Raw genomic sequence first — 13,392 nt, 5'->3', positions numbered from 1 at the left:
GCCAAAGTCAAGGCCTACTCACGTCAAGATCAAGCAACTCAACGTCAAGACCAACCCAAAGTCAAAACCAACTCAAGGTCAAGATGAACCCAAAGTCAAGACTGACCCAAAGTCGAGACCAATCCAAGGCCAACCAAACATCAAGACCAATCAATGGCCAAAGTCAACCCAAAGTCAAGACCAACTCATGGTGAAGACCAACCCAAGGTCAACCCATGGCCAAAGTCAAGGCCAACTCATGTCATGATCAAGCAACTCAACGTCAAGACCAACCCAAAGTCAAAACCAACTCAAGGTCAAGATGAACCCAAAGTCAAAACCGACCCAAAGTCGAGACCAATCCAAGGCCAACTCAAGGTCAAGACCAACCAATGGCCAAAGTCAAGACCAATCCATGACCAAGACCAACCCAAGGTCAACTCAAAGTCAAGACCAAGTCATGGCCAAAGTCAAGGCCTACTCATGTCAAGATCAAGCAACTCAACATCAAGACCAACCCAAAGTCAAAACCAACCCAAGGTCAAGATGAACCCAAAGTCAAGACCGACCCAATGTCGAGACCAATCCAAGGCCAACCCAACATCAAGACCAACCCAAGGTCAAGACCAACCAATGGCCAAAGTCAACCCAAAGTCAAGACCAACTCACGGTCAAGACCAACCCAAGGTCAACCCAAAGTCAAGACCAACTCAAGTCAAGATCAAGCAAGTCAACATCAAGACCAAACCAAGGTCAAGACCATCCAATGACCAAAGTCAAGACCAACCAATGGCCAAGACCAACCCAAGGTCAACCCAAAGTCAAGACCAACCCATGGCCAAAGTCAAGGCCTACTCATGTCAAGATCAAGCAACTCAACATCAAGACCAACCCAAGGTCAAAACCAACCCAAGGTCAAGACCAACCAATGGCCAAAGTCAACCCAAGGTCAAGACCGACCCAAAGTCAAGACCAACCCAAGACCAACCCAACGTCAAGACCAACCAATGGCCAAAGTCAACCCAAGGTCAAGACCAACTCACGGTGAAGACCAACCCAAGGTCAACTCAAAGTCAAGACCAGCCCATGGCCAAAGTCAAGGCCTACTCATGTCAAGATCAAGGAAGTCAACATCAAGACCAACCCAAAGTCAAGACCAACCCAAGGTCAAGACCAACCCATGGCCAAAATCAAGACCAACCCAAGGTCAACCCAAGGTCAAGACCAACCAATGGCCAAAGCCAAAACCAACCCAAGGTCAAGAAGAACCAACCAATGGCCAAGACCATCCCAAGGTCAAGGCCACGCCCACCCAACGTCAAACGAGGTCACCCAAAGGTCAACCCCAAACCCACCAAAGGTCACCAAGGTCACTCAAACCCCCCCCCACCCCCCCCCAACCCCCGGCCCCGCCCCCCCATTTTTTTTAGCCCCGCCCCCAAACTTGGCACAGCTACAAAAGAGAGAGGGGGAGGGGCGGGGTCACATGGGGGCGGGGCTTGGGTCGGGGGGCGGGGCCGGGCGGTGCAGAGGGGTCTCCTTGTAGACGAACCAGGAGCCGCCGGCCCAGAGCAGGAGATTGAGGAACCCGAAGGCCTGGAAAGAGACGTCGGGGGGTGGGGGGCGGGGCCAGGGTTACAAGCCACGCCCCCATCCCCATAAGCTCCTCCCCCCCAGTCGGTGTCTCCATCGTGCCTCAGTTTCCCCTCTGTGCCTCAGTTTCCTGTCCTTTGTCCCTCGTGCAGTTCCTTGTCCTCATCTTCCCTGTGCCTCAGTTTCCCTTTGTGCCTCAGTTTCCCCAGTGCCTCAGTTTCCCTTGTCCTCAGTCCCTCGCCTATTTGTCCTCAGTTTCCCGTGCCTCAGTTTCCCCATCTGTGCCTCAGTTACCCCCCTGTGCCTCAGTTTCCCCCTGTGTGCCTCAGTTTCCCCATCGTGCCTCAGTTTCCCCTTTGTGCCTCAGTTTCCCCTTGGTGCCTCAGTTTCCCCCTCGTGCCTCAGTTTCCCACCGTGCCTCAGTTTCCCCTTTGTGCCTCAGTTTCCCCCTTTGTGCCTCAGTTTCCCATCGTGCCTCGGTTTCCCACCATGCCTCAGTTTCCCCATCATGCCTCAGTTTCCCCTTTTGTGCCTCAGTTTCCCCTCTGTGCCTCAGTTTCCCCTTTGTGCCTCAGTTTCCCATCGTGCCTCAGTTTCCCCATCATGCCTCAGTTTCCCATCGTGCCTCAGTTTCCCCTCTGTGCCTCAGTTTCCCATTGGTGCCTCAGTTTCCCCTTTGTGCCTCAGTTTCCCCTCTGTGCCTCAGTTTCCCCTTTGTGCCTCAGTTTCCCCACCGTGCCTCAGTTTCCCCTCTGTGCCTCAGTTTCCCCATCGTGCCTCAGTTTCCCATCGTGCCTCAGTTTCCCATTGTGCCTCAGTTTCCCCCTTGGTGCCTCAGTTTCCCATCGTGCCTCAGTTTCCCATCGTGCCTCAGTTTCCCCTCTGTGCCTCAGTTTCCCATCATGCCTCAGTTTCCCATCGTGCCTCAGTTTCCCCTCTGTGCCTCAGTTTCCCTTTGTGCCTCAGTTTCCCCTCTGTGCCTCAGTTTCCCTTTGTGCCTCAGTTTCCCTTTGTGCCTCAGTTTCCCCTCTGTGCCTCAGTTTCCCATCATGCCTCAGTTTCCCCCTTGTGCCTCAGTTTCCCCCTCTGTGCCTCAGTTTCCCCTCTGTGCCTCAGTTTCCCCCTTGTGCCTCAGTTTCCCCCTCTGTGCCTCAGTTTCCCCTTGGTGCCTCAGTTTCCCCACCATGGGCGCTGCCCCACCCCCTTGGTGCCTCAGTTTCCCCCTTTGTGCCTCAGTTCCCCCCCATCGCTGTGTGGCCCCGCCCCCTCTGTGCCTCAGTTTCTCTCCCCAAGTCTGTGGCCCTGCTCCCTCCGTGCCTCAGTTTCCCCCATAGCCGTGGCCCCGCCTTCTCTGTGCCTCAGTTTCCCCGCCCCATGGGCGTGGCCCCGCCCCCTCCGTGCCTCAGTTTCCCTCCTCACTCACCATGGACGCCCCCCAGCCCCCCCATGGGCGTGGCCCCGCCCCCTCGGTGCCTCAGTTTCCCCCTCTGTGCCTCAGTTTCTTCCCCCATGGCCGTAGCCCCGCCCCCAGCCCCGCCCCCTCCGTGCCTCAGTTTCCCCCATGGCCGTGGCCCCGCCCCCTCTGTGCCTCAGTATCCCCCTTTGTGCCTCAGTTTCCCCCCCATGGCCGTAGCCCCGCCCCTCTGTGCCTCAGTTTCCCCCATGGCCGTGGCCCCGCCCCTTCCGTGCCTCAGTTTCCCTCCATGGCCATGGCCCCGCCCCCAGCCCCGCCCCCTTTGTGCCTCAGTTTCTCTCCCCAAGTCTGTGGACCCGCCCCCTCTGTACCTCAGTTTCCCCTTTGTGCCTCAGTCCCCCCCCATTGCTGTGTGGCCCCGCCCCCTCCGTGCCTCAGTTTCCCCCGATGTCCGTGGCCCCGCCCCCAGCCCCGCCCCCTCCGTGCCTCAGTTTCCCTCCATGGCCGTGGCCCCGCCCCCTCCGTGCCTCAGTTTCCCCCCTCACTCACCACGGACGCCCCCAGCCCCCCCATGGGCGTGGCCCCGCCCCCTCTGTGCCTCAGTTTCCCCCATGGCCGTGGCCCCGCCCCCTCCGTGCCTCAATTTCCCCCCATGGCTGTGGCCCCTCCCCTTGCCCCGCCCCCTCTGTGCCTCAGTTCCTCCCCCAAGGCTGTGGCCCCGCCCCCTCCGTGCCTCAGTTTCCCCCCATGTCTGTGGCCCCGCCCCCTCCGTGCCTCAATTTCCCCCCATGGCCGTGGCCCCGCCCCCAGCCTTGCCCCCTCCGTGTCTCAGTTTCCCTCAATGGCCATGGCCCCACCCCCTCCGTGCCTCAGTTTCCCCTCTCACCACGGACACGCCCAGCCCCCCCATGACCGTGGCCCCGCCCCCTCCGTGCCTCAGTTTCCCTCCACAGCTGTGGCCCCGCCCCCAGCCCCGCCCCCTCCGTGCCTCAGTTTCCCTCCACAGCCGTGGCCCCGTCCCTTGCCCCGCCCCCTCCGTGCCTTAGTTTCCCTCCATGGCCGTGGCCCCGCCCCCTCTGTGCCTCAGTTTCCCTCCATGGCCGTGGCCCCGTCCCTTGCCCTGCCCCCTCTGTGCCTCAGTTTCCCCCTTCACTCACCACGGACGCCCCCAGCCCCCCCATGGGCGTGGCCCCGCCCCCTCGGTGCCTCAGTTTCCCCTCTATGCCTCAGTTTCCCCCGATGTCCGTGGCCCCGCCCCCAGCCCCGCCCCCTCCGTGCCTCAGTTTCCCCCACAGCCGTGGCCCCGCCCCCAGTCCCGCCCCCAGCCCCGCCCCCTCCGTGTCTCAGTTTCCCCATTGTTTCTCACCACGGACGCCCCCAGCCCCCCCATGGCTGTGGCCCCGCCCCCTCTGTGCCTCAGTTTCCCCGCCCCATGGCCATGACCCCGCCCCCAGCCCCGCCCCCTCCGTGCCTCAGTTTCCCCCCTCACTCACCACGGACGCCCCCAGCCCCCCCATGGGCGTGGCCGCCGCCCGCTCGCAGGTGACGTCACCGCTGGGGGCGGGGCAGTGGGGGAGGGGCGCGGTCACCGCCTGGCGGACGTGGCCGAGCCCCTGGGCCCAGGCACAGGAGGAGCAGAGCCAGAGCACCGAGAGCAGCCCGGAGAGCAGCAGATCCTGGGGAAAAACGGGAAAAAACGGGAAAAATGTAAAAATCGGGAAAAATCGGGATAGAACGGTGAAAAAATGGGAAAAATCGGCCAAAAAATGGGGAAAATGGGGGAAAAAATGGGGAAAAAATGGGGAAAAAAATGGGGAAAATCAGTGAAGAAATAGAGAAACAATGGGAAAAAATGGGGAAAAAATGGGGAAAATTGGGGAAGAAATGGGGGAAAAAATGGAGAAAATCAGTGAAGAAATAGAGAAACAATGGGAAAAAATGGGGAAAAATAAGGGAAAAAATGGGGGAAAAAATGGGGGAAAAAATGGGGAAAATGAGTGAAAAATAGCGAAAAAAATGGGGAAAAAATGGGGGAAAAATGAGGAAAAAAAGGGGGAAAATTGGGGAAAAATGGGGAAAAAAGGGGAAAAATTGGGGGGAAAATAAAGGAAAAAATGGGGAAAAAATGGGGAAAAAAAGGGGAAAATCGGGGGGAAAAATGGGGAAAAAATGGGGAAAATTGGGAAAAAACTGAGGAAAATCAGTGACAAAATGGGGAAAAAACTGAGGAAAATCAGTGAAAAAATGGGGAAAAAATGGGGAAACAAAGGGGGAAAAAAATGGGGAAAATCAGTGAAAAAATGGGGAAAGAATGGGGAAAATCAGGGGAAAAATGGGCCCAGGCACAGGAGGAGCAGAGCCAGAGCACCGAGAACAGCCCGGAGAGCAGCAGATCCTGGGGAAAAACGGGAAAAAACGGGAAAAATGTAAAAATCGGGAAAGAGCAAGGAAAAAATGGGAAAAAAACCGGGAGAGAACGGCGAAAAAATGGGGAAAATCGGTGAAAAAATGGGGAAAATCGGTGAAAAAACGGGGAAAATCGGGCAAAAAATGGGAAAAAAATACTGAAAATGAAGGGGAAAAATGGGGAAAAAAATGGGGAAAATGGGGGGGAAAAAATGGGGAAAATTGGGGGAAAAAATGGGGAAAAAAAGGGGAAAATCGGGGAAAAAATGGGGAAAATCGGAGGAAAAATGGGGAAAAAAGGGGGAAAAAGGGGGGAAAATGGGGAAAATCGGGGGGAAATTGGGGGAAAATAAGGGAAAAAATGGGGAAAAAAAGGGGAAAAAATGGGGAAAAAATGGGGAAAATCAGGGGGAAAATTGGGGGAAAATTGGGGAAAAAATGGGGAAAAAATGGGGGAAAATCGGGGGGAAAATTGGGGGAAAAATGGGAAAAAATTGGGAAAAAATGGGGAAAAAATGGGGGAAATCAGGGAAAAATAAGGGAAAGAAGGGGGAAAATTGGAGGGAAAATAAGGGAAAAAATGGGGAAAAAAAGGGGAAAATCAGGGGGAAAATTGGGGGAAAATTGGGGGAAAAATAAGGGAAAAAATGGGGAAAAAATGGGGGAAAAAATGGGGAAAATAGGGGAAAAAATGGGGAAAATAAGGGAAAAAATGGGGGAAAAAATGGGGAAAATCAGTGAAAAAATGGGCCCAGGCGCAGGAGGAGCAGAGCCAGAGCACCAAGAACAGCCCGGAGAGCAGCAGATCCTGGGGAAAAAACGGGGAAAAACGGGAAAAATGTAAAAAACGGGAAAGAGCAAGGAAAAACTGGGGAAAAAAATGGGAAAGAACGGCGAAAAAATGGGGAAAATCGGTGAAAAAATGGGGAAAATCGAGCAAGAAATGGCGAAAATACGAGGGAAAATCGGTGAAAAAATGGAGAAACAAAGGGGGAAAAATGGGGGAAAAATGGGGGAAATTGGGGAAAATAATGGGGAAAAAATGGGGGAAAAATGGGGGAAAAATTAGAAAAAAATGGGGAAAATTGGGGAAAAAATGGGGAAAAAATAGGGAAAATCGGGGGGAAAATTGGGGAAATTGGGGAAACAAAGGGGGAAAAAATGGGTAAAAAAAGGGGAAAAATGGGGAAAATCGGGGAAAATAATGGGGAAAAAATAGGGAAAATTGGGGGAAAATAAGGGAAAAAATGGGGAAAAAAAGGGGAAAAAATGGGGAAAAAAATGGGGAAAAAATGGGGAAAAAATGGGGAAAATTGGGGGAAAAAAGGGGAAAAAATGGGGGAAAAAATGGGGGAAATCAGTGAAAAAATGGGGAAAATCGGGGGGGAAAATTGGGGGAAAATAAAGGAAAAATGGGGAAAATTGAGGGGAAAATTGGTGAAAAAATGAGAAAAATGGGGGGAAAAATGGGGGAAAAATGGGGAAAATCGGGGAAAAAGGAGGGAACAAAGGGGGAAAAATGGGGGAAAATTGGGGGAAAAAATGGGGAAAAACGGGGGGAAAATTGGGGGAAAATAAGGGAAAAAATGGGGAAAAAAAAGGGAAAAAAATGGGGAAAAAAATGGGGAAAAAAATGGGGAAAATTAGGGGGAAAATGGGGGAAAAATGGGGGAAAATTTGTGAAAAAATGGGGAAAAATTGGGGGGAAAATTTGGGGGAAAATTGGGGGAAAATGGGGAAAATAAGGGAAAAAATGGGGGAAAAAATGGGGAAAAAAGGGGAAAAAATGGGGAAAATTGGGGAAAATCAGTGAAAAAATGGAGAAAAATTGGGGGAAAATCGGGGAAAAAAATGGGGAAAAAATGGGGGAAAAATGAGGAAAAAAAGGGGGAAAATTGGGGAAAAAATGGGGGAAAAATGGGGAAAAAAATGGGGAAAAAATGGGGAAAATTGGGGGAAAAAAGGGGGAAATCGAGGAAAAAATGGGGGAAAAATGGGGGAAATCAGTGAAAAAATGGGGAAAATCGGGGGGAAAATTGGGGGAAAATAAAGGAAAAATGGGGAAAATTGAGGGGAAAATTGGTGAAAAAATGAGAAAAATGGGGGGAAAAATGGGGGAAAAATGGGGAAAATCGGGGAAAAATGAGGGAACAAAGGGGGAAAATCGGGGAAAAATGAGGGAACAAAGGGGGAAAAATGGGGAAAAAAATGGGGGAAAATCGAGAGGAAAATTGGGGGAAAATATGGGAAAAAATGGGGGAAAAAAAGGGGAAAATAATGGGGGAAATGGGGGGGAAAAAATGGGGAAAATAATGGGGAAAAAAAGGGGAAAATAATGGGGAAAAAAAGGGGGAAAAATGGGGGAAATGGGGGAAAAATGGGGAAAAAAATGGGGGAAAAAATGAGGAAAAAATGGGGAAAAAAATGGGGAAAATTGGGGGGAAAATGGGGAAAAAAATGGGGAAAAAATGGGGGAAAATGGGGGGAAAATTGGGGAAAAAATGGGGAAAAGAATGGGGAAAATGGGGGAAAAAATGGGGAAAAATTGGGGGAAAATAAGGGAAAAAAATGGGGAAAATAAGGGAAAAAATGGGGGAAAATTGGGAAAGAAATGGGGAAAAAATGGGGAAAAAATGGGGGAAAAAATGGGGAAAAAATGGGATAAAAAATGGGGAAAATTGGGGGAAAATTAGGATAAAAATGGGGATAAAAAGGGGGGGAAAATGGGGGGAAAATGGGGGGAAATTGGGGGAAAATAAGGGAAAAAATGGGGGAAAAAATGGGGAAAATCGGGGGGAAAATTGGGGGAAAATAAGGGGAAAAAATGGGGAAAATAGGGAAAAATCGGGAAAAATGGGGAAAATTGGGGAAAATCAGTGAAAAAATGGGGAAAATCGGGAGGAAAATTGGGGGAAAATAAGGGAAAAAATGGGGAAAATTGGGGGAAAATAAGGGAAAAAATGGGGAAAAAATGGGGAAAATCAGGGAAAAAATGGGAAAAAAAATGAGGAAAATCGGTGAAAAAATGGAGAAACAAATGCGGAAAAATGAGGGAAAAATGGGGGAAATTGGGGAAAATAATGGGGAAAAATGGGGGAAAAAATGGGGAAAAAATGGGGAAAATCGGGGAAAAAAATGGGGAAAAAATGGGGAAAAAATGGGGAAAATTGGGGAGAAAATTGGGGAAAATTGGGGGGGAAAATGGGGAAAAAATGGGGAAAAAATGGGAAAAATGGGGAAAAATCGGGGAAAAAAATGGGGAAAACAAGAGGGAAAATCGTGTGAAAAATGGGAAAAAAATGGGAAAAATCGGTGAAAAAATGGGGAAAATAGGGGGGAAAATCAGTGAAAAAATGGGCCCAGGCACAGGAGGAGCAGAGCCAGAGCACCGAGAACAGGCCCGAGAGCAGCAGATCCTGGGGAAAACGGGGAAAATGTAAAAAACGGGAAAGAGCAAGGAAAAAATGGGAAAAAATGCCAAAAATCGGGGGGAAAATCGGCGAAAAAATGGGGAAAATCGGAGAAAAAATGGGGAAAATACGAGGGAAAATCGGTGAAAAAATGGAGAAACAAAGGGGGAAAAATGGGGGAAATCGGGGGGGAAATTGGGGGAAATTAAGGGGAAAAATGGAGAAAAAATGGAAGAAATGGGGAGGAAAATTGGGGCAAAAATGGTGAAAAAAATGGGAAAAAATGGGAAAAATTGAGGGAAAAAATGGGGGAAATCGGTGAAAAAAAGGGGGAAAATGGGGAAAATCGAGGGGAAGATTGGGGGAAAATAAGGGAAAAAATGGGGGGAAAATTGGGGGAAAAAAAGGGGAAAAAAGGGGAAAATCGGGGGAAAAAAATGGGGGAAAAAATGGGAAAATTGGGAGGAAAATTGGGGGGAAATAAGGGAAAAAATGGGGAAAATCGGGGGGAAAAATGGGGAAAATCAGTGAAAAAATGGGGAAAAAAATGGGGAAAATCGGGGGAAAATAAGGGAAAAAATGGGGAGAAAAATGGGGGAAAAATGGGGAAAATTGGGGAAAAAAAATGGGGAAAAATGGGAAAAATCGGCGAAAAATGGGGAAAATCGGTGAAAAAATGGGGAAAATTGGGGAAAAAAAAGGGGAAAAATGGGGAAAACAATGGGGAAAATAAGGGAAAAAATGGGGGAAAAATGGGGAAAATAGGGGGGAAAATAGGGGAAAAATCGGGAAAAATTGGGGAAAATCGGGGAAATTCGGGGAAAATAATGGGGAAAATCGGGGGGAAAATTGGGGAAAATAAGGGAAAAAATTGGGGCAAAAAATGGGGAAAAATTACTGGGGAAAAAATGGGGAAAAAATGGGGAAAATTGGGGGAAATAATGGGGAAAATTGGGGGAAAATCGGGGGGAAAATTGGGGGGAAAATTGGGGGGAAAATTGGGGGAAAATCGAGGGAAAAAATGGGGGAAAAAAAGGGGAAAATAATGGAGAAAAAATGGGGGAAAAATGGGGGAAATCGGGGAAAAAAATGGGTAAAAAAATCGGGGAAAAAATGGGGTAAAAATGGGGAAAAAATGGGGAAAAATGGGGGGAAATTGGGGAAAAAATGGGGAAAAATGGGGGAAAAAATGGGGGAAAAAGGGGAAAAAATGGGGAAAAAAAGGGAAAAAATGGGGAAAAAAATGGGGAAAATCGGGGGAAAATGGTCCAAAAATTAATGAAAAATACCCCAAAAAATGGCACAAAAATGGTCCAAAAATTCATGAAAAATAACCCAAAAAATGAAGAAAAAATGACCCCAAAAATGGCCTAAAAATAATGGGAAAAGAACCCAAAAATAAGACAAAAAAGAAGCAAGAAAATGATTCCAAACTGGAAAAAAATAACCCAAAAATACAGAAAAAATGGCATCAAAATACAGCAGAAATGGCACAGAAATAGAGAAAAATTCATCTAAAAATGGGGAGAAAATGACACAAAAATAGAGGGGGAAATGGCACAAAAATGGGTAAAAATTGGCCCAAAAACGGGAAAAAATTGTCCAAAAACTGGAGAAAAATTGGCAGAAAAACAGGGAGAAAATGGCCTAAAAGTTGATTAAAAATGTCACCAAAATAGAAAAAAATGGCTCAAAAATGGATTGAAAAAGGGCCAAAAATGGAGAAAAAATAGCACAAAACCAGAAAAAAAATGGGAATTTTAAGGGAAAAAAAGGGAATTTTGGGGGTGGGACTTACCTGGCGTCCTTCAGAGGCAGCAGAGAAAAAGAAGGAGCACAAAGGGTTAAACCCTCCCAAATTTCCACCCCAGAACCCCAAAATCCTCCCGAAAACACCAAAATTTGGACCAAAACTTGGGAATTCTGCTCAAAATTCCATCAAAATTCCTAAAAATTAAATCAAACTATCCCAAATTCCATCAAAATCCCGTTGAAATGCCATGAAGATTCTCCGAAATTTCCTCTGAATTCCCTAAACTTAATAAAAATTCCTAAAAACTCCAAAAAAAGTTTCCCAAAATTCCATTGTAATTCCATAAAAAAAATTCCTCCGAATTCCCTAAAAATTCCTAAAAATCCCATAAAAAATCCCCAAAAAATTCCTAAAAATCCCATAAAAAATCCCCAAATTCCATAGAAATTCCCCAAATTTAATCACAATTTTTCCAAATTTTATCAAACTTCCTCAGAAGTTCCCTAAAATTCCATAAAAATCCCCAAAATTTCATCGAAACCCCCAAATTTCATTGAAATTCCGCTAAAATTTTCTCAGATTCCCCAAAATCTACAATCCCCAAAATTCCATCAAAATTTGTAAAAATTCCACTGAAATCCCCCAAAATTCCCTCAAAATTCTCCCAAATTTCCTCAGAATTCTCAAAAAATCCATCAAAATTTCCCAAAATTGCCTCAAATATCGCCAAATTTATTCAAAATCCACAAAATTCCTTCAAAACTTCCCAAAAATCCATTGAAATTCCTCGAAATTTCCTAAAAATTCCACTAAAATCCTTTAATTTCCGTCAAAACTCCCCAAAACTCCATCACAACTTCAGCAAAATCAACCAATTTCTGCTAAAATTCCCCCAAATTTCCCTCGAATTCCATCAAAATTCTCCAGAATTTTCCTCAAAATTCTCCCAAAAATCCCATCTAAATTTCGCAGAATTCCATTAAAATGTCCCCAAATTCCCACTGGGGAAGCCCCAAAAAATATTTCACCCAATCAAAGCAAAAAAAAAAAAAAACCGAAAAAATGAAATCGAAATTTTGTAAAAAAAAAGGATTGAAAAAAAAAAAGAAGGAAAAACAAAGGAAAAAAAAGGCAAATTAATTTCACCCTAAAAATGAGAATTTGAGAAAAAAAAAATTCCTGAGGAAAATTTGGGGGGGGGGGGAAAAAAATTCTGAAAATCGAACGGAAATGGGGGGGAAAAAAAAGGAGGAAAAAATCCAAATAAAAAAGCAGAAAATTCTGGAATGAAGCAAAGAAAGGTGGATAAACAACACCTGGACACACCTGTACAGATAAACCACACCTGTACAGATAACCCACACTCACCATGAGGGGCAGGCGTGACCCCGCACACCTGTACAGGTGCAGGTAGCCCAGGTACAGCCCCAGCACAGATAAACCACACCTGTACAAATAACCCACACCTGTACAGATAAACCACACCTGCACAGATAACCCACACTCACCATGAGCGGTAACCGTGACCCCGCACACCTGTACAGGTGCAGGTAGCCCAGCACAGATAAACCACACCTGTACAGATAACCCACACCTGCACCAATAACCCACACCTGCACAGGTAACCCACACTCACCATGAGGGGCAGGCGTGACCCTGCACACCTGTACAGGTGCAGGTAGCCCAGGTACAGCCCCAGCACAGATAAACCACACCTGCACAGATAACCCACACTCACCATGAGCGGTAACCGTGACCCCGCACACCTGTACAGGTGCAGGTAGCCCAGCACAGATAAACCACACCTGTACAGATAACCCACACCTGTACAGATAACCCACACCTGTACAGATAACCCACACCTGTACAGATAACCCACACCTGTACAGATAAACCACACCTGTACAGATAACCCACACTCACCATGAGCGGTAACCGTGACCCCGCACACCTGTACAGGTGCAGGTAGCCCAGCACAGATAAACCACACCTGCACAGGTAACTCACACTCTCACACACCTGTACAGGTAAATCATATGCTAACATACCTGTACAAATAACCCACACCTGTACAAATAAACCACACTCACCATGAGGGGTAGGCGTGACCCCGCACACCTGTACAGGTGCAGGTAGCCCAGGTACAGCCCAACACCAATAAACCACACCTGTACAGGTAACTCACACCCTCACACACCTGTACAGATAAACCACACCTGTACAAATAACCCACACCTGCACCAATAACCCACACCTGCACAGGTAAATCAGCCCCAGCACAGATAAACCACACCTGTACAGGTAAATCGTCACTCACCATGAGAGTTAGGCGTGACCCCACACACCTGTACAGATAAATCACACCCTAACACACCTGTACAGATAAACCACACCTGTACAGATAACTCACACCCTAACACACCTGTACAGGTAACTCACACCCTAACACACCTGTACAGATAAACCACACCTGTACAGATAACCCACACTCACCATGAGCGGTAACCGTGACCCCGCACACCTGTACAGGTGCAGGTAGCCCAGGTACAGCCCAGCACAGATAACCCACACCTGTACAGATAACTCACACCACCACCGATAAACCACACCTGCACAGATAACCCACACCTGTACAGATAACCCACACTCACCATGAGCGGTAACCGTGACCCCGCACACCTGTACAGGTGCAGGTAGCCCAGGTACAGCCCCAGCACCGATAAACCACACCTGTACAGGTAACTCACACCCTAACACACCTGTACAGATAAACCACACCTGCACAGGTAAATCAGCCCCAGCACAGATAAACCACACCTGCACAGGTAACTCACACC

General features: G+C 48.1%; 1 protein-coding gene and 1 long non-coding RNA gene across 2 annotated transcripts; one reads left to right on the top strand and one right to left on the bottom strand.

Moving 5' to 3' along the window:
* On the top strand, positions 1 to 1,078 carry LOC135441426 (uncharacterized). The gene is made up of 3 exons (XR_010438487.1): positions 1 to 207; positions 415 to 916; positions 1,007 to 1,078. It is a non-coding gene; the product is annotated as an uncharacterized LOC135441426 (long non-coding RNA).
* A 302-nt stretch (positions 1,079 to 1,380) lies between these two features.
* LOC135441424 (synaptophysin-like protein 1) lies at positions 1,381 to 13,285 on the bottom strand (the record flags this gene model as incomplete). The annotated part of the gene is made up of 8 exons (XM_064700973.1): positions 1,381 to 1,575; positions 4,480 to 4,662; positions 12,064 to 12,130; positions 12,220 to 12,270; positions 12,479 to 12,506; positions 12,604 to 12,622; positions 13,049 to 13,126; positions 13,207 to 13,285. Coding segments are annotated over 8 exons (619 nt in total), but the record flags the coding sequence as incomplete, so codon positions are not given.
* Positions 13,286 to 13,392: the final 107 nt, after the last annotated feature.

Source organism: Zonotrichia leucophrys, unplaced genomic scaffold (assembly GCF_028769735.1).
Source record: "Zonotrichia leucophrys gambelii isolate GWCS_2022_RI unplaced genomic scaffold, RI_Zleu_2.0 Scaffold_288_66664, whole genome shotgun sequence".
Taxonomy (NCBI): Eukaryota; Metazoa; Chordata; class Aves; order Passeriformes; family Passerellidae; genus Zonotrichia; species Zonotrichia leucophrys.
The sequence above is the reverse complement of the archived record's forward strand: the minus strand, read 5'-3'. Positions and strand labels throughout refer to the sequence as shown.